This window comes from Perognathus longimembris, chromosome 15 (genome assembly GCF_023159225.1).
Source record: "Perognathus longimembris pacificus isolate PPM17 chromosome 15, ASM2315922v1, whole genome shotgun sequence".
In the NCBI taxonomy this organism is placed as follows: Eukaryota; Metazoa; Chordata; class Mammalia; order Rodentia; family Heteromyidae; genus Perognathus; species Perognathus longimembris.
In genome coordinates this window covers 20,843,309-20,868,123 of record NC_063175.1, presented here as the reverse complement: position 1 = coordinate 20,868,123, position 24,815 = coordinate 20,843,309, and the positions used below count along the sequence as shown (strand labels likewise).

At 38.9% G+C, this 24,815-nt stretch overlaps 1 protein-coding gene across 6 annotated transcripts in view; it reads left to right on the top strand.

Annotated features, from left to right (window-relative positions):
• The window catches only part of Osbpl1a (oxysterol binding protein like 1A), a 206,796-nt gene that overhangs the window by 179,574 nt on the left and 2,407 nt on the right, over positions 1-24,815 (top strand). For all 6 annotated transcript variants that reach the window (XR_007213389.1, XM_048363309.1, XM_048363310.1 and 3 more), the window contains 9 exons: positions 7,507-7,641; positions 9,348-9,445; positions 10,534-10,716; positions 15,264-15,371; positions 16,024-16,113; positions 16,340-16,466; positions 19,644-19,760; positions 20,669-20,792; positions 22,033-22,123. Coding sequence is in view for 5 of the 6 variants with exons in the window: in XM_048363309.1 (XP_048219266.1) it covers positions 7,507-7,641; positions 9,348-9,445; positions 10,534-10,716; positions 15,264-15,371; positions 16,024-16,113; positions 16,340-16,466; positions 19,644-19,760; positions 20,669-20,792; positions 22,033-22,123 (1,073 nt within the window). In the remaining variant the exon portion in view is untranslated. The remainder of the gene's footprint in view (positions 1-7,506; positions 7,642-9,347; positions 9,446-10,533; positions 10,717-15,263; positions 15,372-16,023; positions 16,114-16,339; positions 16,467-19,643; positions 19,761-20,668; positions 20,793-22,032; positions 22,124-24,815) is intronic.

The following is a 24,815-nucleotide window of genomic DNA, read 5'->3' as shown; positions in this document are numbered from 1 at the left end:
GATATCTAGGATGATTTCTAGTTTAACATAGTCCTCAGAAAATAGTAGTTCTTACTATCATCGATAACCATAAATGAGTGTCAGAAGTTGGGCTCTAAATCTACTTTAATTATACTAGGATGTAAGGCAAACTAAATGTACATAGACAAATGTATACCTAAATAAGTTGTTAATTATGTAGTCTCTTATTATTCTGTCTTTCATTAGGTCTTAATAGTAAGGCTTATTATAGATTTCATTAGTTTGCTTACAACTGGAAATGTTAAGACAAAATATATTTGTGTTATTCAGCCTTTTGGAAACATGTTTGCCCTTGTGACACCGCATGAAGTTAGGTATACATATGTGTGTCTAAAATTAAAAGCAGATTCATAAAAGGATTTACATCAGTTCTGAAGTGGTATTTTCTGTTATGTTAAAGTAATGCTATTTCCATACTCTTAATTATCTCATAACTTGCTAATGAACCCAAACCAATGATCTGAAAATCATTGTGCCAAGTTCCTGTAGAATTGGTGACATCTGTCTAAGTCTGTGGGCAAAGGAGTTTGTCATTATAGAAAATATAGTTTTCTGCATATCTCTTATCCAAGTCTGTCTTTTGCTATTTCTTCTCATTAGTTATCAGCTTTATTGGTGGTGTTATGAATTTGTTCTTCAGGTTACTCATAGACTGTCTAGCTTATGTCTGTAGCAAGCATTCTGCCTTGGTTGAAACTAACCGTGTGTGTGTGCATGTGCGTGTGTGTGTGCGCGCACATGCTAGTACTGGAACTTGAACCCAGAGCTTGGGTGCTTCCCTTTAGCTTTTTTATTCAAGGCTCTCATATGCTACTTGAGTCACAGTTCCATGTCTAGTTTTTTTATTGGTTAATTGAAGAGAAGAATCTCATGGAATTTACTGCTCTTGCTGGCTTGGCACTGTGATCCTCAGATTTCAGCCTCCTGAGTAGATAGAATTATAGGTATAAGCCTTCAACACCTGGTTTTAACCACTTAAAAATTAAGAAATAATGTTACATTGTATTACACCTTGAAAGATACTTATTTTACAGTGGTGAGGATCATCTGGCCCCAGGATGAAATCATTTGGTACATGACAGATGCAATTGCTTCTTGTGTGCTTCTCTGGAATGCCTGGGTCTATCTGCCTGTATCGAGAATTTTGTGTGACCTCAAAAATGATATTATAAATATCCCAAATTGTCCTTGGCAGAAAAAAAAATTCCCCACCCCTGCTAGGATATGGTTGGGTTTTTAGGTACAGAACTACTTGTACAAATAAGCACTATGGCAAATCATAAATAAGATAAATTAAATAAAAACAGCTGCGGAGTTGAAAGGGCTCAGTGGAATGTTTTGAAAATCTCTAGAACTTACTGATTTAAAAAGTGTTGAGAGGGAGCTGCAGGGGAAATAGCTGTCTGCCAACGTTGTAAAGTTCTAGAAGGAAACTCAGCATCTAGAAGTATTGTTCTTTGGTTATTGTCTATGATACAATTACCTCTTTAGGTACCAGAAACAACCAATATTCTTGACTTAACATGAAGGGATTTATTTTCAAATTCTCAATTTCGTGTTTGTGATTCTATTAAAGTCAGTAATCGGGATTTTTTCTTTTAGTCTTTTCTATAGGAGTTAGTCTCCATTACAGAAACATTCCAGAAATATGCTGCTATCATTTCTTCCCTCCGCTTTGTCCTATTTTCTCCATTTGGCAATAGACTTAAACGTAGCAGAGGAAGTGTGATTTTTTTAATTCATTGTGTTTGCACTGTGCCTGTTAGAAAGGAGTGTGCCAGGTCAGAGAAGAGGTGAGAACATCCCTCAGGTGGCAGTCTCATCATTCAACATTGAATTAAAGCTCAGTCCCAGCTGTTTCTAAAACATGCCCCTGGTTTATTGTATACTCTCATAGTTTATCCTTCAATACATATAATATTTATTCATTCACTTATGTGCTGATCCTGGAGCTTGAACTTAGGACCTAGGCACTGTCCCTTAGCGTTCTCTCTAAAGGTTGGCAATCACTTGAGTGACACATGCACTTTTGAATTTTTTTTGGCTGGTTGATTGGAGATAACGGTCTCAGGGACTTTCCTGACAGAGAGAGCTTCAAACCCCAGTCTTCAGATCTCAGCCGCCTGAACAGTTAGGATTACAGATATAAGTTGCTAACACCCTACAATATATGCCATTTTTCTTTTTTTCTTTTTTCTTTTGGTTGGTCATGGAGCTTGAACTCAGGGCCTGGGCACTGTCTCTGAGCTCTCTTTTGCTCAAGGCTAGCACTCTACCACTTTGAGCCACAGCTCTATTTCTGGTTTTCTGGTGCTTAATTGGAGATAGGAGTCTCACAGACTTTCCTGCCCAGGCAGGCTTTGAACCTGGGTTAACTGGAGATGAGAGTCTCACAGACTTTCCTGCCAATGCTGGCTTTGAATGGTGATCCTCAGAGCTCAGCCTCCTGAGTAGCTAGGCTTACAGATGTGAGCCACCAGCACCTGGCTAATATATAACTTTTAAAACTCACAGTAAGTGCTTATCTGCTAGGTATAATCTAGGTCTGATTTTATCCTCATGAAGGAGGAAAGTCTTTATTTCTTCAGATATTTGTTGCCCTGGACCCTCTACCTCCTGTGACCCCCTCTCTACACAGACTCCTGCAGCTAGGCTCTGTGTTTCCTCCTCTTCCAATATACATTTTGCTTTACTTGTTCCAAAAGGCATATGGAATGTTAGATTTCCAGACTGAATGATATCACTTCTTTTCTTCTCTAATCTGTTTTGCCTTAGGTCATGTTACCAAAATGCTTCACAAAACAATACTTTATGTAACTGAAACTCAATTGTAAATCTCCCTGTGATTAAAGCTTTTAGTAAACACATTCCCAGCCTCTCAACTAATACTGACATTCTCGTTGTTTAAAACTTTGTTCCTCATTTCCCACTGTTCCTTCTCCCACATTCCTTATTTTCTTCTTTCTCAATGTACTTTTTTCTAAGGCTTTTCCAGCAGGAATCCATCCAGATGGGCATTCATGCTCACTAATATGGAAACCAACAGCAGGGCTGAGGCACAGCATTTGAGATATGCTTATACACAGAACAAGCCAGCACCAAGTTTCTTTGCATCATTATTCTTATGAGTATATAACTGATAGAAATTGTCAGCATATATTACTGAAAACTTTTCAATTAGGTTTAGATATCTGGGAAGACTACTGTTAGAATAAGACAGGATTTTCAGTACCAATTTTGTTTTCTTTAATAGATTGAGAAACTGCTCACATAGATTGACATATGGGTGTAGGAGTTTTGTGGCTTTCTTTTAAATATTCAATTGTGCCATTCAATTCCTTGACCCCCTTTTCTAACTACATGCCAAAAATAGGATAATATTAATTAGCAGATAAATCAATTAGGATTTTACAAATTTTTGTTTCTAGTAACAGTGAAAGAAGTTCTAACTTGCAGAAGATTTTATTTCCTTTCAGGCATGGACTTCATGGTCTCTAGGAACTATACAATATACTCTCCTAGAACTGTCAAAGCTTAACTTATGCTACTGTTTCCTTTCACTTATATATGGAAGGATTGAAAAGAAGCTGAGAAAACTGAAATTTCTTGGCTAGTGCACAATTTTGCCAACTTAATGTTCTTGGTAAAATGCTTTTATGGTAACCATGAGATCTGAAACCTGTATTAGTCACTTATTTTTCACTGTGACAAAGTACTTGGCGTAAACAGCTAAAGAATAAAAATTCATTTTAGTTCACAGTTTCAGAGATTTCAGTCCAAGGTCAACTGGACTCATTACTGTGGGCCTAAAATAAAATATCATGGCAGTGGGAATGTGTGAAGGGGGAAGCCTAGGGACATAAGTTTTGGAGGAACTTCATATCAAAACCATGACATAATATTTCCCTCAAAACTGCAGTGTAAGCTCATTTGCTTACTGCAGAATGAACTAACCACCTCCCCACAGACCCGGACCTCATGCTTAGACATACCCCCAACTCAGAGTGAGTGTTAGAGTAGTGCAATGCTATCTTTAGAATTCCTGAATTCTAGCTCTAGAATCCTAGGTAATTAGCTAAATAAGATTTGAAGCTTTACCAAATCTGATAGTGAGAAACAGGATGGAAGAAACAAGATAATAAAAATTTGGCATCTCTACCACATCACTATATAGTGATTTGAAATTGGAATACTCAAACTGGGGAGTATAGGCCAGAAGCTGTTTGTAATACTGCATTTCTCCTTAGCTGAAACTCTCCATGAGAGAGTTGTGGTGCTGCAGTGCAGGTGCTCTGCTGACACAATACTATTTCTCAAGCTGTGCTTCTGGGCAAGAAAACTTTACAGTAGTTCAGAACAAGTAGCAGTGGGCAAAGAAGCACCGCATGGGACTCCAGCTCACACATAGCCCCTGACCAGTAGGTGCTAAAAAAAGTGTGTATATAAGGAGTAGACACAGGAAAGGCTTGTAGTACAGGTTTCCAGGTAGGGTATCCATGGTCCCTCCATTATTTCTTTCAGGTAGTTATCCAACCTTTACTTAATTGCCCTCAGCTTGGGCTTATACTACTTCCGATCTCTGTACCCACATAGCTACTGGGCAATAAGGATAGGCCAAAATAGCTTTACATTTATTGTATATTTTCCTCATTGCTTTTCTTGTATCTTCTGGCCAGTTTTTCTATTGGTTACATCACAGTACTCAGATGACACACTACTCAATTGACACACAAACACGTGTCTTTTCTGTCTTCCTTGGTGCATATCCTCCAATTACAGCCAAGTCATAAACCCTCAGACTGGTCTGTGCGGACTCAGCAACAAAAAGATATTAGGGAAAGATGCCTTTTTTTCTTTCTTTTTAAAAAAATTGTTCATTCTAGAATGAAGCAGTGTCTTAGATTGACTGCTTGAATGTAATCAAGTATTCAGATGACATGAACTCTTAACCCATGATAAACTACTAAATAGATGATTGATACTTTGAGGGAGTAGATACTTTGAGGGAGGTGAAGTACTATGTAGAACAGGATGGAGAAAAGACAATTGAACTTTCAAGGTTCTTAGTGTAATAAATAGCTGTGGGAGGAAAAGGTGGGTAGAAGAAGGGTCCAGCGGCAACTTATGTCTTGGAAAAGCACAACATTTTCTAAGGAACAGAAAAGATCTCTGTTGCATTTACGTGTGGAAAGCCCAGAAGCAGAGTGCTTGATTCAGACCCCTGCCTGAAAGAATGTGCCTAGGCAACAAGGCAGACTGAGCCTGATACCAGTTGACTCTTGACAACCCATACCCCATACCCTGTTTTCTGGTTGTTTGTATAGTGCGTGAGGAAAGACTTTTTCTTTTCTTTTTTCTTTTTTTGGTAGTTTGATAGAGTTAAGAGTCACATAGATAGACCTCCTTCCTGAGCTAGGTTTGAACTGAGATCTCTAAATCTCAGCCTCCTGAGTAGCTAAGATTATAGGCTGGAGACACCAGCACCCAGCTATATGGCTTTTTTAATACTGATTTTTGAAAATGTTTCTTTGTCATGTTTCTCTCAGATTTGAAAGGTTGTCTAGAACAGAAAAAAATAGATTTTGAAGTCTAAATAACCTGGTAAATACCAGGAACAATATAGAATCTTGATAGCAAAACTCTATTATTATAATTTTCTTCTTTTTTTTTTCTTAACGTTTTTAGGTTGTACCCTCTTACCTGACAATGGTATGATTAATAAAAAATCTTCAGATTTTGTTTCTCAAAACATTTTTCTTTTTATGTTGTTTATGGGTACCTGTGACTCATGCTTGCCATACTAGCTATGTGTGAAATTGAGGGAATCTTTGATTTAGGTCAGCCCTAGTAGAAAAGTCCAAAAGACTCCCATCTCAGCAGAAAAAATTTTGTGTAGTGGTATATACCTGTCAGTCGGGGCAGGAAAGTTCATGGGACTCTTCAATTAACCAGCAAAAAGTTAACCAGCAAAAAGGTAGAAGTGGAGCTGTGACTCACTCAAATGGCAAAGAACCACTTTGAGCAAAAAGCTTAGGAATAGTGCCCAGGCCCTGAGTCCATGCCTGGAAGCAGCAGAGAGAGGAGAAGGGAGAAGGAGTGGGAGATTATGAGAATTTTTTAATTTAAAAAATGAAAATGCTTTTTAAGTATCAAAGAGAGAGACTGGGCATCTTAATTAAGACAAAACTTGATGGTACCAGCTTTCTTGTTTCCATCAGTGAATCTCTTGGTTTAATAAGATCTTGAGATGAATATAATTGAGCCTTCTTTTCATTCTGTTTATATGTACCCTTTTCTATTTCATCTCGCTAGTGAGGAAGCAGTAAGTTTATTTTAATTAGGTTGAAACTGCCAGTTTGTATTCTGCAATATTCTATGGTAATGAATGAGGGTTTGTTTTTGTTTTATTAATGCCTTAGTTGAAATCTTTTGAAGGCCACATTGTTTTTAGTTGTTCAGATCATAAAGAATGTGGACATTTGTGTGTGGGGAGTAGTCCAAGCTAAATTCAGTGACATTCAACCAGAATTGTACCTTAGTGCTATTTACCTAACCAGATGACTTTAGCCACCCGGCCAAAGAAAAACTGGGTAATGGTGGACATTTGGAAAGATGGTGAGGACATTCCTCCAGAGATACACATTTTTAAATTTAGTGACCATTTTAAAAGACCTCATGATGCTGACCTCATGCATGCTGGTGCTATGTAATGAACTTTGGGCCCCCTTTAGCACAACCTTTAACTGGCAGACAATTTTAAAACATTCTGTAATATTTATCCTCAGCCTACAATTTGTACTAGAGTGATTATGTTCAGAAAGGCCCACTGTTGTCAGCTCAGAACAATCTCAAATTTCTTGTGAAGATGGTATATGTGGTTAAGCCTTAGTGCCTAGTTGTTACAAGATGAACTTAGACACACTGAAATTTTATAGATTTGTTTGGTCAAACATTCATGAATTAAGCAGACACAGTCTTCAAATGATTCAAGCACTTCTGGATGGTAGAGGAGGGAAAACTTTTGTGAGATGTTCTCTGAAGGGACCAAACCAAGAAAATACCTTATTGGTGCAGAACATTGTCAAATAGAAGTAGTTTGGCTGTTTGTGATTGGTGATTAGTTAAATTGGGTTTCAGTTTGTTCTGTAGGAACCCAAGGCATAGAACCCTTGCAGCTTCATATTTTGACATCATTATGAAAACTTTGGCCTTATGTATCATCATCAGCTTTCCATAACATATTTCCAAAGCCTGACCTAAGGAAAATTTACTAGCAAGTCATCAGCTCATGGTCACCATTACATTGTGTGCTTGGTGAAACCAGGGAGAATATTTGAATAATTTTGTATGCCCTTACATAGTTTATATATGTCCTGGCAAGATTTGTAAATTGAGCTGATATTAAATTTTATGAGTTGGATTGTCTGTTATTTTTTAGGAATGTAACCATATATTAGATGTAACATTTATTTTCTTCTTAAATAGGAACTCTCCAAGATCACCATGCCAGTTATATTTAATGAGCCTTTGAGCTTCTTACAGCGGCTAACTGAGTACATGGAGCATACTTACCTCATCCACAAGGCCAGTTCATTATCTGATCCTGTGGAAAGGATGCAGGTAGGTGTCAAGTGTGGGGGCAAGGGATAAATCTTAGAGATTGTCTCACTGTTTTCTGAATTTCACTGTCAGTCACACACAGTAAATCACTCTGAAATCCTTTGTGAGTATAGGAAAAGTTTTCAAAGCACTTAACCAGTATGTGTGAAGAGTCCTTTGTGTACCTTGCTCCCATACCATAGTGCAGAACTGATGTGAAATTTAATAGAAGCATAAAGTGGTTATAGCCACACTTTTTCACTTCTTTATTTTAGAAGGTACCTTTGTGTTAAGGGGAAAATCCAGTATGACTTCTTTCAAATTTAAGTTTCTAAAAAGAAGAAAATATATACTTGCGAAATACTTGTTTATGCTCATATACATGTACACCTATGTATCCACACTGCTGAATGTTCAAACAAAAGACAAAGAATTGAACTTTTACATTTCCTTTTTAAATAGCTGTTTACATGACACTATTCTCCATCAAACAAAGCAATAGGATTTATGTATCAAAAATCGGAATATTCCTACGCTTTTATTTGTATGAATACGTCTTATCTTTCTGGCTTTGACACTAGTTTTTAGTTTTATATCTCTTTTCCACAATTCTAAATGTGAGTATAGGCACTCTGTATCCTGGGCTCCACATTCACAGAAGCAACCAACCTTAGATCCAAAGTAGAAAAAAAACACACATCTGTACTGAATATTAATACATTTTTTTGTTATTACTCCATATACAATAGAGTAACAGCTATTCACATTGTTTTAGATATTATAAATAATCTAGAGATGTTTTAATGTGTCAGAAGGCTGTGGGTAGGTTATTTCCAAATATCCCGTCATTTAAAAATTATTTATTTATTGTCAAAGTAATGTACAGAGAGGTTACAGTTTCATATGTAAGGCAGTGTGTACATTTTTTATCCAACTTGTTACCTCCTCCCTCATTCCCCCCTACCTACCTCTCCCTCGCCATAAGTTGTAAAGTTGGTTTACAGCATATAGTTTTGTAAGTATTGCTGTGGTATTGGTTTGTCTTTTTATCCTTTGTCTCTCCATTTTGATATTCCCCTTCCCTTCCCTAGTTCCAACACACATATATACAATATCCAAGGTACCAAAGTCAGTTACAGTGACATCAGGGGTAAAACCATGTATCCCATCATTTTTATATGAAATTTGAGTATCCACAGATTTTGGCATTGGGAAGGAAAGGCCTGAAATTAATCTTTCAGATACTGAGGGGTGATTGTACTTAATTTTTTTTAATGTATTAGAAGTAGCTGGGTTTAAGAACTTCTAAAGATTTTTTGAACGAATTCATCGCACTCTTAAGGATAATATAAAAAGCTATGCTGGAGGGGGGCTGGGAATATGGCCTAGTGGTAAAGTGCTCGTCTCATATACATGAAGCCCTGGGTTTGATTCCTCGGCACCACATATATAGAAAATGGCCAGAAGTGGCGCTGTGGCTCAAGTGGCAGAGTGCTAGCCTTGAGCAAAAAGAAGCCAGGGACAGTGCTCAGGCCCTGATTTTAAGACCCTGAACTGGCAAATAAATGAATAAATGAATGAATAAATAAATAAATTCACTTTAAAACTCAAAAGTAACTCAGCTATTCAGAATAATTTTGTCAGTTACTGTTTTAGCCTAGTTTCTTCTCTGGAGAGAATGAGGAATAAGCTGGGCTATTATTGATTTGTACAATGCTGTGTCCCAGTGTGTAGCTGCGTTTGCTGTGTCTGCAGTTGCTTCTCAGTGGGAACGCACAGGAAAGCCATTCAACCCGCTCCTTGGAGAAACTTACGAACTGGTCAGGTGAGATCTTTCACTCTTTTCCCCATTCCAGATGGATAGTTGAATTTGCATGATTGGCATAATAGCGGGGAGGAAAAATACATATTTTTAGTCTCACCATATAGCAGTTATTGTGATGGTTTGATATTTTATGAAACTTACTATTTTAAAATAGAAACTATGTCAAAAATACTGAAACAGACATAAAATGTATTTGGAATATTTAAGTGTGTCTGATCATGTGGGATTAATTAATCTCCTTTTTATGTAGATCATGTCACAAGATCAGGGTTTTATATATAACTAGCTAGCTAGATTTCTGTTAAGTTTTTTTTTTTTTTTTTGGCCAGTCCTGGGCCTTGGACTCAGGGCCTGAGCACTGTCCCTGGCTTCTTCCCGCTCAAGGCTAGCACTCTGCCACTTGAGCCACGGCGCCGCTTCTGGCCGTTTTCTGTATATGTGGTGCTGGGGAATCGAACCTAGGGCCTCGTGTATCCGAGGCAGGCACTCTTGCCACTAGGCTATATCCCCAGCCCTCTGTTAAGTTTTGACCATATCCTCTGCCTGTTGGACTGTGGACACGTTTTATCTTCCTTCCCCCTCTTTCTCTCTCCTTTAAATAGTACTATGGGTTGAACCCAGTGCCTCATGTGTTAGGCAAGTGCTGTTCTACTGAGCTTTACTCTTATCATCTTTTAAAAAAAAAACCTTATTTTGAGATAGGATCTTCCTATTGTCCAAGCAAGCCTTGAACTCCCTAATCTATCTGCCTCTTCCTTTTCCCCTTCCTGCATTTGGGATTGCAGGTATGAGCCAGTGTGCCTAGCCTCTATCTTGATACAAAACAAAAGTTGTTTAAAATTTACACAATATTATTTCATGAAAATCACCCAAATTCATATGTGTTGTTTTAATACATTAAAATAGCTACATTATAGTTATACTGAAGCAAGTACTTTGAATTGCATTTGAACTGTTTCTTATATATTATTCTGTTGAGATTATAATAAATAATTGCTTACTTTGTTGTACCTGTTTATACTCTTTTTTACTGAAATGACAATCAGTGGCAGAGTTAATTGCAACATTTCTTCTTTTTTAATATTAAGAGATGACCTCGGATTCAGACTCATTTCGGAACAGGTCAGCCATCACCCACCAATCAGTGCATTTCATGCAGAAGGACTAAATAATGACTTTATCTTTCATGGCTCAATCTATCCAAAACTGAAGTTTTGGGGGAAGAGCGTAGAAGCAGAACCCAAAGGAACCATCACCTTGGAGCTCCTTGAGTAAGTTACAGTTAATCCATTCAGCTCTTTTCATACATACTTACCAGTGTGCCACATGTACATAGACTTGCGAGCACAAAAAAAAAAGCCTTTATCAAGTGTAGATTACCTACCTATGTGTAAAAGAATTTGAGAAAGATGGCAGTAGCAACTGTTGATCAGTCCAGCTTCATGTAAAAAGTTGATGTTTGATTACATGACAATCGTGTGGCATATGTTAGACATGTGGGTAAGTTCTTTCACAAGATTAGTTATAAATTCAAAGGCAGTTCCAGTTAAGACAGAATACTGCACTCCTCTTTCACCTACTGATTTCACTTTGAAATCCTAGGCAATAAATAAAGATAGGCAAAACTGGGGAAGAGATCAGTTCCTAAAGGTCACCTCGGCAGTGAGATTTCTAGTTTGATTTCCCCCCCTCTTTTCTCCTGGCTTAGCCAGCTGCAGAACTGACAATAGAAGAAGCAGACTGAAGTTGTTCCAAGAGAAACTTCCTCCTTCTGAATAGAGGAGCTGGAAAGGTCCCCTTGCAGAAGAAAAGAGTAGCAGAAATCCTGCTTTGGATTTTTCCCCTCCTTATTCTGGCAGTGGCAGTAGCAGTGGCAGCAGCCACACAAGGACCTGAAACTCAGAAAAGTTTCTTCTCCTTGCCTAGAAGAACTGAACAAAGAGATCATAGTTGCCCAAATAATTTTTTTTAAATCTCTGTTAACCTATTTTCTCTTAACTTTGCACCCCTGAGCAAAGGCTCAGCCCTAGATTGCTAGAAAGAGGGCAGTAAAGGGGACGCAACTCTGTTATCTAAGAGTGGAAGATGATCCACAGGAAGTTAGGAGTTCCCATTTCCTGTGCATGGTTTCTAAGCCTACCTCACTCATCTAAATGACCCCAAATGGTACCCAAAGGCTTTGAGATTGGACCATGGTATAACGTCATGCCCAAGACCCTGCATGGCTATTGAGGTAGATCTAAGTATCATTACAAGGCTTTGAAAATTAATCTGATTGGAATCTCAGGCTATAGAAGAATTAGAAGAATGCCAAGACCTGTGCCCTGTATCTACCTAGACCAAAGTCAATACTAAAATTTTTTTCAACTTTTTTTTCCAGTCCTGGGGCTTGACTCAGGGTCTGAGCACTGCTCCTGAGCTTCTTTTGCTCAAAGCTGGTGCTCTACCATTTGAGCCACAGTGCCACTTCCTCAAAAAAAATTTTTGAGAGAGCATATAGTCTCATAAAAGTTCAAGTGTCACTGGGCACAGTGTCTTCTGTCTTTAATCCTAGCTACTCAGGGCCAAGATCTGAATATTGCAGTTCGAAGACACCCTAGACAGGAAAGTGCCTGAGACTCTTATCTCCAAATAACCACAACAGGCAAAAGTGGAGCTGTGGCTCAAGTGGTAGAGCTCTAGCCTTAAGCACAAAAGGTCAGGGAAAGCACCTAGAAAAGCTCAGGGACAGCACCCAGACCCTAAGTTCAAGCTACAGGACACACACACACACACACACACACACACACACACACACACACACACTTCAAGTGTCAAAGATGCAATCCATAATTACTTGCTGTATACTAAGAAGCAGAAAATTTGACTCACAGTAAGAAAAGGCAATCACCAGATGCTAACCCCAGGATGACCCAGATACTGAAATTTGTATCAAAGATATTAGAGCAGCTGTACTGACTTGTGCTCTGAGAAATACCCTTACATGAGTAAGAAAGACACAAAGATGGAAATTTTAGTGCTAAAAAGTGTAGTAATACATTAAACCAGCATAAGTGTAACAGAATGAAGGTGATGTAACTGCATGAGATCTATATGCTGAAATGCAAAATACTGAGGAAAGCAATTAAAGATAACATATGTCTTAGTTGTGTAACTATATTTATAAGTCTTAATATAGTCAAGACATTGATTCCCACTGTATTTGTAAGCAATCTGTATTAATACAAAAATCTCCAGGTGATTTGTTTTGGGGAAAGGAGGGGGCAATACTGGTGTTTGACAAGGCTGTGTGCTTGCTAGGCAGGTACCCTACTGTTGAGTCATTGTTCTGTTTTTGTTACTTTTCTTGAAGGATCTTGCTGTTTCCCCAGGCCACTTTCCATGTAGTTGGGATGGTGGGTGCATACCCTTATGCTACTTCTTTTATTTTTTATTTTTGCGAGTCCTGGGCCTTGGACTCAGGGCCTGAGCACTGTCCCTGGCTTCTTTTTGCTCAAGGCTAGTACTCTGCCACTTGAGTCACAGTGCCACTTCTGGCCATTTTCTGTATATGTGGTGCTGAGGAATCGAACCCAGGGCTTCAAGTATACGAGACAAGCGCTCTTGCCACTAGGCCATATCCCCAGCCCTCCTTATGCTACTTTTTATTGATTGAGAAAGGGTCTCATAAACTTTTCACCCAAGTTGGCCTCAAACCATGATGCTCTTGATCTAAACCTCCTGAGTAATTAGGATTGCAGGTACGAACAACCATGCCTAACTCTAGTGATATTTGATAGAGAAGTTGATTCTAAGTACATCTGAAAAGGAAAATTAAGTAGAACAATAAAATTCTATTCATTTTTAAATGAGCACAGTTAATGTATTGTGTGTACCTACTTTGAAGACTTATCTCTAAATCTCTTGTAATATAAGCAGTGTGGTATTGGCAAAGGGCAGGCACATATATTGTTGGAATAGCAGGGACTCTAGAAATTGACCCCATGGAAATAGTCTGTTTGTTTGTTTGTTTGACAAAAGCACAGAGACGATACACTAAGAAAGATAGTCTTTTCCACAAATGGTTTGGAGACAAGTTGCCAAAGTACACACTTATGACACTGGATGAGGCAAAGACCTCTTATGTTTACAATATGAAAGCAGGATACATCAAAGACTAAATAAAGTGGGGGTTTTGTTAAATTGATTTCATGGTGTTGAAGATTGAAACCAGGACCTGGATGACATGCTAGGCAATTATTGCTCTACCATTGAGCATCAAAGTAGGTTTTATTGAAATTGAAAACATTTGCATTGTTCATGTATAAGAAGATAAACTATAACTAGCAAAAGTTATGTACAAATCATTTATCCAACAAAGAACTGATAGGCTCTTGAAACTTGTAAGAAAAACTTGATAGGAAATCGAGCAAAAGATACTTTACTAATAACTATGGATGGCAAGTAAGTACATGAAAACATACTCCATGGCACTAGTTATTAGAGAAATAAAAATTAAACCCATAACAAGAGACCATTATATAGCTGTTAGAATGGCTAAAAACATTTTTAAAAATGCTCATGCTGCCAAGCTAAAGAAATAAAAGCATGGGTCACACAAAAATGTCTGCACAAATGTTTATAGTAGTATTTTTCCATAATTAAACATTAAAAAATCCAGTGACCTTCATTGAGTGAATTGTTAAATTATGGTATAAAAAAGCCATGAAAAGAATGAGTTATACATAGAAGAATACAGATCATGAGTGAATTTCAAGCTCCTATGTAAATTGAAGAAGCGTATCTCATTGCATTTATATGACATTCTGGGAAAAGGTAAAAGATAGGGATAAAAATGGGTTGACTAGGGGAAGCAGATGAAAAATTTTGAGGTTGAGAATATTGTCAATTCTGATTATGTCAGTGGAGCTTACACAGATCTATATGCATTAAAACTAAAAGAACAGAATGCTAGCAAAAGTGAATTTTTTCACTTCTAAGTCAATACTGTTAAAACACGAATCTAAGGATAAATATGCAAATAAATAATTTTTCAAAACACAGGATGTATAAGATTGGAATTTATTCACATGCACTCATTTTTTAAATTGGTTAATGGGAGGAAACCAAGAGATTATACTAAATAGACTTTTCATTTTTATTTTTTACTTTTAATTTTTTTTCATATGTTTCACTGGACTTTTGAAGCTTATAATAATCATATGCAAGTTGAGTATCTCTTGTGACTAGTATGCGGAACCAGAGTGCTTGATTTCAGAATGTTTGAATAGACTACCAATTGAGCCTAGTGAATCTGAAAGTCCAAGATCTCAAATACTTCAAAATCTGAAACTTATTGAGTGCTATATCAGCACTCAAGAATTTTGGATTTCAGATTTTGTTTGGATTAGTGATAACCAACATGTATATAGTTTACTTGGAATTCTGTGAAGCTTTTTTCTTAAGCTTTTGTTTTTGTTTTCAAACGATAAGGATGTATCTGGCTGCCTGTCTGTAATCCCATGGACTCAGGAGGCTGAGATCTGAGGATTGCAGTTTGAAGCTAGCCCAGGGAGAAAAGTCCATGAGACTCTTACCTTGAATTAGCTACCAAAAAGCTGGAGGTGGATATATGCCTGGGTGGTAGAGCACCAGCCTTAGGTGAAAAAGCTATGGGACTGTGGCCAGGCCCTGCCTCCACCAGCACCAAAAGTGAAACAAAACATCATAAGAACAGAACTTGATGCCTAACTCTGATGAGGTTTTTAATGTCTTGAATCAAATAGCATTTTCAACTAAAATGACTTCTCACTTCTGTGGGTTTGGGGTTTGCTTTTAGACACAGCGAAGCATATACATGGACCAACCCTACCTGCTGTGTGCATAATATCATCGTGGGTAAACTCTGGATCGAGCAGTATGGCAATGTGGAAATCACAAACCACAGGTAAGAATTCTTAGCATTTTGTCAGTTTTATCAGTTACAGTACACTTCATTGAAAAGAAAAATAAGCTGTAGTAGAACCTGATGACAATTTAAGAATTGGGCACCAAAATTCTAGAATGAATAGAAGGTCATCCTTTTAATGAATAGTAACATTAACATTTCTAATTAATGAAGACTAGGTGAACTCTGAGCTTCCCCAGCTTATGTGCATTTTAATTCTAGCTTCATCCCATTTCTAGTGATAATTGTCTACTTTGTGTTATTAACATGGGGCTTGGGTAGATGAGGTAGGAGGATGGTAAGAGTTAATAAAAAGGGTAAAGTCATGGGGGGGGTGAGACTGATTGTGATGCATTGTGTACATGTATGGAAATGTCACAGTGAAACTTCCCTTGTACAACTAATACATGCTAATTAAAGAAGTTCAAATCCTGATGAGCTTAGGCAGGTCACTTACTCCTTGTCAGCACCCCATATCTTTTCTTTAAGGTTGGCACATCGCTGTTAGAAGATGAGTATTGCCAGTGCCTGTGTGGACCCTGGCATGTAAAGAAAATCAATGAATAGCAGCTGCTAGCAGAAAGCTTATCATAGTTTCACATATCTTCCATATCTTGCTTACACTAATATGAACTTACTATTTCCTTTATAGGACTGGGGACAAATGCGTGTTAAATTTTAAGCCATGTGGCCTTTTTGGTAAGGAATTACACAAAGTTGAAGGCTACATACAAGATAAAAGGTAAAGTTGCCATTTAAATGTTGAGTAGTACAGATGTTCACTAAGATGTCAGTATGAAACCTGTCATAACCTAATAAAGTTAGCATTTTGATTAATAGGAAACCTGTTTCTGTAAGAAAGTATCTGTTTTTGTAAAGAATTTGACTTGTGAAATTCTTCATATTAGTATTTGATTAGAGCAAAACAATGGTTTGATTTTTGGCTAAACATCAGTTTCTCTTGACAGCAAAAAGAAGCTATGTGCTCTCTATGGGAAGTGGACTGAGTGTTTATATAGTGTTGACCCTGCCACTTTTGAGGCTTACAAAAAAAATGATAAGAGAAACACTGAAGAGAAGAAGAACAGCAAACAGGTGAATGTTCTGTATGGTGGTACAAGGAATAATTGGGCTTTTGCATTTATACAAATGCTTTTATAAATGACCTGTTCCTGGGTCATGACACTTTTTTGGTTTTGTTAAACACATGTAATTCTTGTATCTTTTAAGTAAGCAGATATCTTTCTGCCTTAGTGTAAAAAAACAAGTGACAATTTTCTATAGGATGTAGCTGTGGAGCAATTCTAGGTGGAGCTTTTTATTGAATTCACATATCTTTTGAACAGAATTCATCTTAGGCAAATTTCCTACTGTTTTATGTTGAAATGATTTGAGTAGGTAAAATTGCTCCAGAATTGTCTCTCACATTTTCATGGTTATCTGTCCTGTTGGCTTGTTCCTAACCATGAACATAAAGATGTTGTCCCTGGAATTTTCTTTTGATGGCAAACATTCTTCTTTGTGGGACAGTTACACAGCTTGCTTTCTGGCTACAGGAAGGCAGGAAGGCTCTGATACTCAGCAGCCTCCTATCCTTTCCCTTTGGCAGAACTGCTGAGAGCTAAAAAAAGATTGCACCTGTTGACATAGACTGACTCTGTCTAGTAGCTAGCAAAATGACAGGATTACAAATTCTAGGTTCGACTCCTGTCTCCACCATTTGTGAGTAGTACAAGCTAGAGCTGGATCCCCAGCCCTCAGCCTCAGTGCCATCATTTGTAAAATGAGGTTTTCAGTAGCACCCACTTGTTTGATGAATTACAACATATAAAAGGTTCAGAGTCGTTTCTCTCTCTTAGACTAACAAATTATTTTCTGCAAGTATGCCCTCTTGGCTGGTAATTCATCTATTGTTGAGCATTTATTTGTTAAAAGGCAGGTTCCTAACCCTCACCTCAGACCTACTGAATTAGTCTTTTGTGCTCTAAAGTGTGTCTTATGCATGCAAAACTTTAAGCTCTCATTTTCCTCAAAAGCCCGTTATTTTCATAAATGACCTTCTTTGTAAATTGTGCCACTCTTCACTTTTCTGAGGTAAAGAGTGCTAAATGGCCAGAGCATGCAGCTTTCCTGCGGATTTAGCCTCTTCTTTATTTCTATTTCTCTTCAACTTCATTTGTTTAATTCAGCTTTGCTTCTTACAGCCCCACACTCTTGCCTGCTTTCCCTCATTCTATGAGGTGTACCGACTGTTTTCTACAGCAGTCCAGAAACTGGTGGAGCTAGAGAAGGAATGTCCTAGAATCCTGGGACCCCACCCCCACCCCAACATAGATTTCATGAGGCTGTAGCTCCTGCCAGAAGAAGGCAACTTGGCAAAAGCTACCAATAAGCACATTTGTCATCCCACCCTCTTATACTGAGTAGGGACAGCAAAGGACATTGGCAGAATTCCAGGAGCTGTTCATTATGTTCTCTAAATCCCTCAGTCTTTGCAGTAAAATAGTCCTCCCATCAACACTTAAGCCTTTTCTGCCTCTCATCCCTGTGTGCAGCTCCCTCAAAAGGATTTCTGGTGTTCCTGAGCATATTCATCTACTGTGGAAGCTTTTATTATCCATGTTGTTTCCTCGTGTTTGTTAAACTGTCCATTCACTGACAGTGTCTCAGTGGTTCTAGATTTGTTAATTTTCAATGCCTTGGATTTTAAATATACATAGCTATGATAAAACCATCAGCTTCTCACAGTTCTATGCTAATTCCTAGGAGCACCTACTAGAGCCTGGCAAGTGTGGAAGTAGCTCCAGCTACTTCCTTTCTAGTCCAACATCTTTTTAAATTCTTTTTATGTCCGGTGCATTGGGGAACTCTGCTGGTTCTTTCTCATTGATGTATTTAAGTAATGTGCTCCAAGAAGTAACCTTTTGTTGTTCTTTGAATGTCACTGTTATATGTGGCTGTCCTCTTGAGTTGGGCAGTTTCTGTCCTTCTCTGGTACTGAGCATTTAGGACTTTTCCCAGTGAATACCCAAGGGAGTTATTTTTTTTCAAATTTTTATTATCAAACTGATGTACAGAGAGGTTGCAGTTTCATACATTAGGCATTGGATACATTTCTTGTACTGTTTGTTACCTTGTCCCTCATACCCCCCTCCCTCCTCCCCCTTTCCCTTTCCCCCCCTGAGGTGTTCAGTTCACTTACACCAAACAGTTTTGCAAGTACAAGGGAGTTATTTTTAACAACCAAAAGCTTAACAAAAACACTAGAGTGTACTGCTAGATAGTGATGAAGATGCTGCTGCATTGAATACAAATGATTGTATCTTATCCAACATGCTCTAGAGACTCCAGCATGTATTCTGTCATTCTATAATTGTGAGAAGGAAAGGATATAAGAATTAGAAAGTTATTTGTGTGCACAACCTTCAGTCATGTTTGGACAGAACAAGCCTGGTGTACCCCCTCTCTTCCAGCTTCTAAGCTCCTTCCAGTCTGCCAGCACCATCTTCTCACCTAGCTTCTGCTTCCAGAAACCAGTAAGCACTGGTTTTTGTGATAAGCTGTTAATTGTCAATGAACCATGACCTCCCAGGTTCCTCAGAATTATCCCACCAAGATAGAGGCTTCAACAGCCTGATCAGTTTGCATCTGCTGGCCTCCTACACTTGCCTTTCTCTGACTTCTGGTCTGAAGATGTGGATCTGAAGGGCAGAGGGTTGACTTCTCTCGTGAATGGCCAATGAAGACTTCTGGGGTGTCTTTTGAATCTTTTGATGATTCACAGCAAGTGTGGTAGCCACCCCCTCCTCTGGGACATGCAGAAGCCATCTCAGGATGTATGGGGCAGAACCCAGAGTGCAATGGGAGCTACAGGCTCTAAAAGTTCTTACTCTTTAGGCTCTGTCTCCACATACCCCTGACCCTCCACTTCCTGGAAGACAGGAAGTAAAGACAGGATGTGTAGCTAGACAGGAAGTGCAGTTCACTAGGAGGATGAGTGGGCCCCTGCCTGACCTGTGCGGCTGTCAGTCTCAGGCTCTTCTAAAGACCCTCAAGCAGGACTAAGAGAACCTTTGAGGGCCTCTGAACATCTGGCCTCTCTGGAACCCTAGGCTCCTTTGGAGCTCTTGCTCAAACTTGAGAGAATGTGAAAAGAACACTTTCTGTGGGGAATAAAAGTTTATAGTGTCTTTGCCCTCATACAATGTGCTTACTTTGCAAATTGTAAGCATTTCACTTAAATTATTTTTCATTTTTCTGTTGATCTTCTAGATGAGCAACTCTGAAGAGTCTGATGAAATGCCAATGCCAGATTCTGAAAGTGTGTTTGTTATCCCTGGAAGTGTTCTCCTGTGGCGAATAGCACCACGGCCTCCCAACTCTGCCCAGGTAAGCTTGGCCTGCTGAATTTGACAACACTGCATTCTTTCCCCGGTGGCATGGGGGGGGGGGGGGCATCGCCGGCCTCTGTTGGCTTGGGTGTGCTGCTTTCCTAGAGACCCAGGCTGTCATCTGTCTTTTCTGATGTCTGGATGGGAGACATGCTAGATGGGACTTCACTAGGGCTTAAAAGTTACCTGGGGGTCAGATCAGCCCTGTGTATGGTACAGCTGAATCAAAAGCAGCCCTCCATGCTGGGTGCTGGTGGATCATGCCGGTAATCCTAGCTACTCAGGAGGTTGAGATCTGAGCATCAAGGTTCAAAGGCAGCCTGGGCAGGAAAGTCCGTGAGACTCTTATCTCCAACTAACCACCAGAAAACTAGAAGTGGCACTGTGGCTCAAGTGGTAACTTTGAGCTGAAGAGCTCAGGGACAGTGCCCAGGCCCAGAGTTCAAGCCCCGTGATGGATTAGAAAAAAAAAGGAGGGGAGGGAGGAGTAAGCATAGGGGAAGGCTGGGAAAAATGAGGGAGGAGGTAACAAGTTGGATAAGAACTGTATGCACTGTCTTACATATGAAATTGTAACCCCTCGATACATCACTTGGACAATAAAGAAATATATTTTTTTTAAAGTAGCAGTCCTCCAGACATAGGAAGAAAACAAGAAACAGTATATATTTTCCTTTTACTTCTGGAGTTGTCAAGAATGTTTTTTGATGGCTGCTTTCAGATTATTCTGAGAAGAGTAGACACAGACCATTTGTTAGACATGTGTCTTGAAAAAGGCTATTACTGTCATGAACACAAGGCCCAATGACGAACTACTGCTTGAATTCAGGGCTTCCATTTTATGATTAAAAACATCAGTTATCCATGCTCATCAAGTATTCATCTGGTCACTTTTACTCTTTTCAGATGTATAATTTTACTAGCTTTGCAATGGTTTTGAATGAAGTAGACAAGGAAATGGAAAGTGTGATTCCTAAGACAGACTGCAGATTGCGGCCAGACATCAGAGCCATGGAGAATGGGGAGATAGGTGAGTAGCGGCTGTGCCTGCCTGGTTCTTTTTGGGATGATGGTTTGTTTCATTCCAGGTCTTTGCTAGGATCACTGGGGTACTGGCAGTTTTGATCCATTGTAGAGGTTTTTAAGTTTAGATTAATAAAATTTGTTCTAAACTTGGTAAAACAAAGTTGACCTTATTTAACTTAATTTACTACTTCAATAGTACTCTGATAATTTACCATTCTGCATATGGCCAGAGGCACACCTTAAATGTCAGAGGAATAGAGCATCTTTGTCAACTTTAAGCCACATTCTGCTGACCTTGCTATATGAATTTCAGAATTCATATGTCACCTTGTGAGCCTCACAGAAAATGAGACTTCCTCTTAACTATAACATTTTTAATCTTAAAGTTTACATTTCTTTTAACTCAGTGATTCTCAAGTAGGGGTCGACTTTTCCTTCTAGGAAATACGTGATATAATCTGAAGAATTTGGATGCCACATCTCAGGGTAGGGGCACTTTAGAGGCCATTACTGCTGCTTAAATGTCCTGTCATGCACTAATAACAGAACAGCCTGCACTAATAATCAGCTTATTCAGCATGTCAGCAGTACCAAAGTTGGAATATAGGGCTAGGAATATGGCCTAGTGGTAGAGTGCTTGCCTCACATACATGAAGTCCTGGGTTTGATCCCTCAGTACCACATATACAGAAAAAGCCAGAAGTGTCACTGTGGCTCAAGTGGTAGAGTGCTAGCCTTGAGCAAAAAGAAGCCAGGGACAGTGCTCAGGCCCTGAGTTCAAGCCCCAGGACTGCCCCCCAAAGTTGAAAGACTCTGTCTTAAAAAATACTCTGATTCTCTCCTGTGAAACAGTACTACAGTATTTTAGAAGATGGTTTGAATTTCTTGTGCTTAGCACTGGAAGTAGTTCAGTGAGGTATATGCAGGAATTTAGAATAATTTAGGCAATAGTTCCAACTGATTTTTTCACTGGAGCATTTTAACCTTTTTTAAAGAATTTTATTAATAAAAAGGTTTTTTTCAGTATATGTTAAGAACATCAGCTGCCACAGAGATGGTATCTCAAGTACCAGCACCAAGTGTTAGAACTTGATGCTTGACTGGTGTTTGTGTAATAGCACAGTGGAGATGACACTGATACATATGGACATTGGTTCTCCATAAAGTTACTGTGCTTAGTATTGTTCCTGGCATTCTCTGCATAAAGAGTAAATGTTTTCTTTTGATGTTGATGTTTTATCTAGATCAAGCTAGTGAAGAAAAAAAACGACTTGAGGAAAAACAAAGAGCAGCTCGCAAAAACAGATCCAAGTCAGAAGAGGACTGGAAGACGAGGTACGTGACCTTCAGTGTATGGCTGAGCTGTAAGACCCACCTTACAGCCAAGGCCAAGATGTCAGACACGGAATGGCAGAGTCAGAGCTTCTCTAACATAAACCTGCCGAGTTGTGACCCTTAGTTTTGAAGCTGAAAGAATTGTGTACATGACTGGAAAATGACTACTGAGAAATTGAGGCTAAAATACTTTCACATAGTTTTTACAAGTCATTTAAGCAAGGTTTTTTTTTTTTAACCCAGGAAATCTTACCCTTTAAAGAGAGAACTTAAAACCTAGAATTAAGATTTGAGCCTGCTTTAGGTGGCCCGTGTGTGTAATCCTAACTATACAGGAGCCTGAGATCTAAGATCACAGTTTAAAGCCAGAGCCAGCCCAGGCAGAAAAATCCATGAGATTTTTTTTTTTTCTTTTGGTTAGTCATGGAACTCAGAGCCTGCGCACTACCCCTGAGCTCTTTCATTCAAGCATCGTAGCTGCCATTTTGAGCCATAGCTCCACTTCCAGTTTTCTGGTGCCTAATTGGAGATAAGAGTCTCATAGACTTTCCTGCCTAGGCTAGCTTTGATCCAGGATTCTCACCTCTCAGCCTCTTGATTAGGATTACAGGTATGAGCCACCAGGCCCTGGCCATGAGACTCTTATCACCAGTTAACTACCAAAAAGCCAGAAGTGGAGTTGTGGTTCAAGTGGTAGAGCACTAGTCTTAAGCAAAATATGTTTATAGACTGCACCCAGGGCCTAACTTCAAGTCCCAAGACCCACACACACACACACACACACACAGATGTGAACATTAAAATACATTTAGGCTCCTGCATGCACATACATGTGCATACACATACATGAGTAAATTATGGAGTCATTTGCATATATATCATTATTATTGATATTTAAGGAATGCTTTTATTTTTCCAGACACAGGGAGTTAGTTGACTTGTAATAGAAGGATTGCAAAGTTAATGTCTTGGATTCCATTGGTCAGTAGAAAGTAACCTTTGAAAGTTTTCTTTCAGAAGTTACTTAGTACTGTTTTGCAATTGATTATATTAACACAAACAAAAGCATTTTTACATTTATTACATGTTAGAAATCACCGTTACAGTTTATTAAATTTTAAAGCCAATATGAGCATGATTCTGCAAGCTTTCCAGTACTTTATTTGGTAGTCCTTTTTTTAACATCTGGAAAAAGATGATTAGAACTAGAAATTATCTTTACATATACATATCATCTAACCTGCTTGGTTTTGTTTGTACTCATGGAGAGTCCATGAATAGAAAAACCCAGGCCTGGGCTTGCTGTGATTGGATAGGAGTGAGGGGAAAGTCCAAGCCATGACTTCCCCACCTGCACATATCCAAAGTCCTGAATTCTGTGGAATGCGATGTGAAAACTGCTGCTCTAGAAATCCCTTGCTACCAGAACAAAGAAATGATGGTGCATCTCATTTTATTTGAGGTCCCTGCTCATGGGTACATGTAAATAGCAGATCCCACCTTCATTAAACTCAGTCAAAACCACTTTTACAATGACCCTTTTTGGTTCTGGGACTTAAAACTCATGTCCCTGAGTTTTTTTGCTCAAGGCTCCAATCCAGGAGTTTTTCTTTTTCTATCATCTCAAAAAATTAACCACACACAACCACAGAATCTCATGGACTGCTCTGCCCTGGCCTGGCTTGGAATGGTGATCCTCAGATCACAGCCTCCTGAGTAGCTAACATTAGACACATGCGCCACCAGCGTCTAGCTGATACATTTTTATCATTTGTTCTAGTTTCTTCGGCAGAAAACCCTGCCTTTGTGCCATGCCTTTAATTTTTAGCTCGTTTATTTTTCTGGTCGAATTCTCAAGTCTTTAAGTAAAACGTTCACTGGGAATTTTTACTATGATATAAATATTTTAACATCCAGGAAATAAAAGATCTTTGGCCAGCCCAAACTGAAAAGAAAAGCTAGAGCAGTTTGTGAACTGTCCTTCTGGGGGCTACACCTGCTTGCTGCAAAGCAACTCAGCTTCCCAGCTCCTCTGTAAATGGGGACTGTTTGTGTGATCCTGCTGGCACCTTGTCCAAAGATCCTGTGCTTTGAGCTCCTTTCCCATTGTGGTAATAAGCTGCACCTTGACTTTGTTTTCAGGACCGACCCATTTCTTAACAATTTGGTTGTTTGAGTAAGAGTTGGAGGTGGTCAGTTTTGCCCAAGGGCATTTCTGTGTAAGGCTCACCAGTCCTCATAGAAATCAAATTCAGAAATTGAATATGGCCCTGGTTTCTCCATACTAAAAGCTTGTGTTCCTGCTTAATGCTTTTACTCACTTGAGAATTTAGGCTGCGAAGCTTTTCAGACTACATATGAGTTTCTGCTTAGGAGGATAGCTGTTGTGATCTTGACCTGTTTCCTTAGAGGAGCCTATAGACATAAGGAAGCAGAGCATAGGAGAAGGTGGGAGACAGGGTTGGAATTGAGAGGGGGGGCAGTTAGTCTTTCCATACCTTGAGTCTGGTACAGAAATATTTTTAGAAAATGTTATTTTGTTATAGATCTCTGGACTGAATAGACTAAAGCACTAAATCACTAAATGAAAGGTTCACACACCACACACACACCCTCTTTGCTATGTTTAAGATTTTAGAAAGATAAATGAACTGGATTCTCATGTGGGGGAAAGTATCATAATAGCATAACT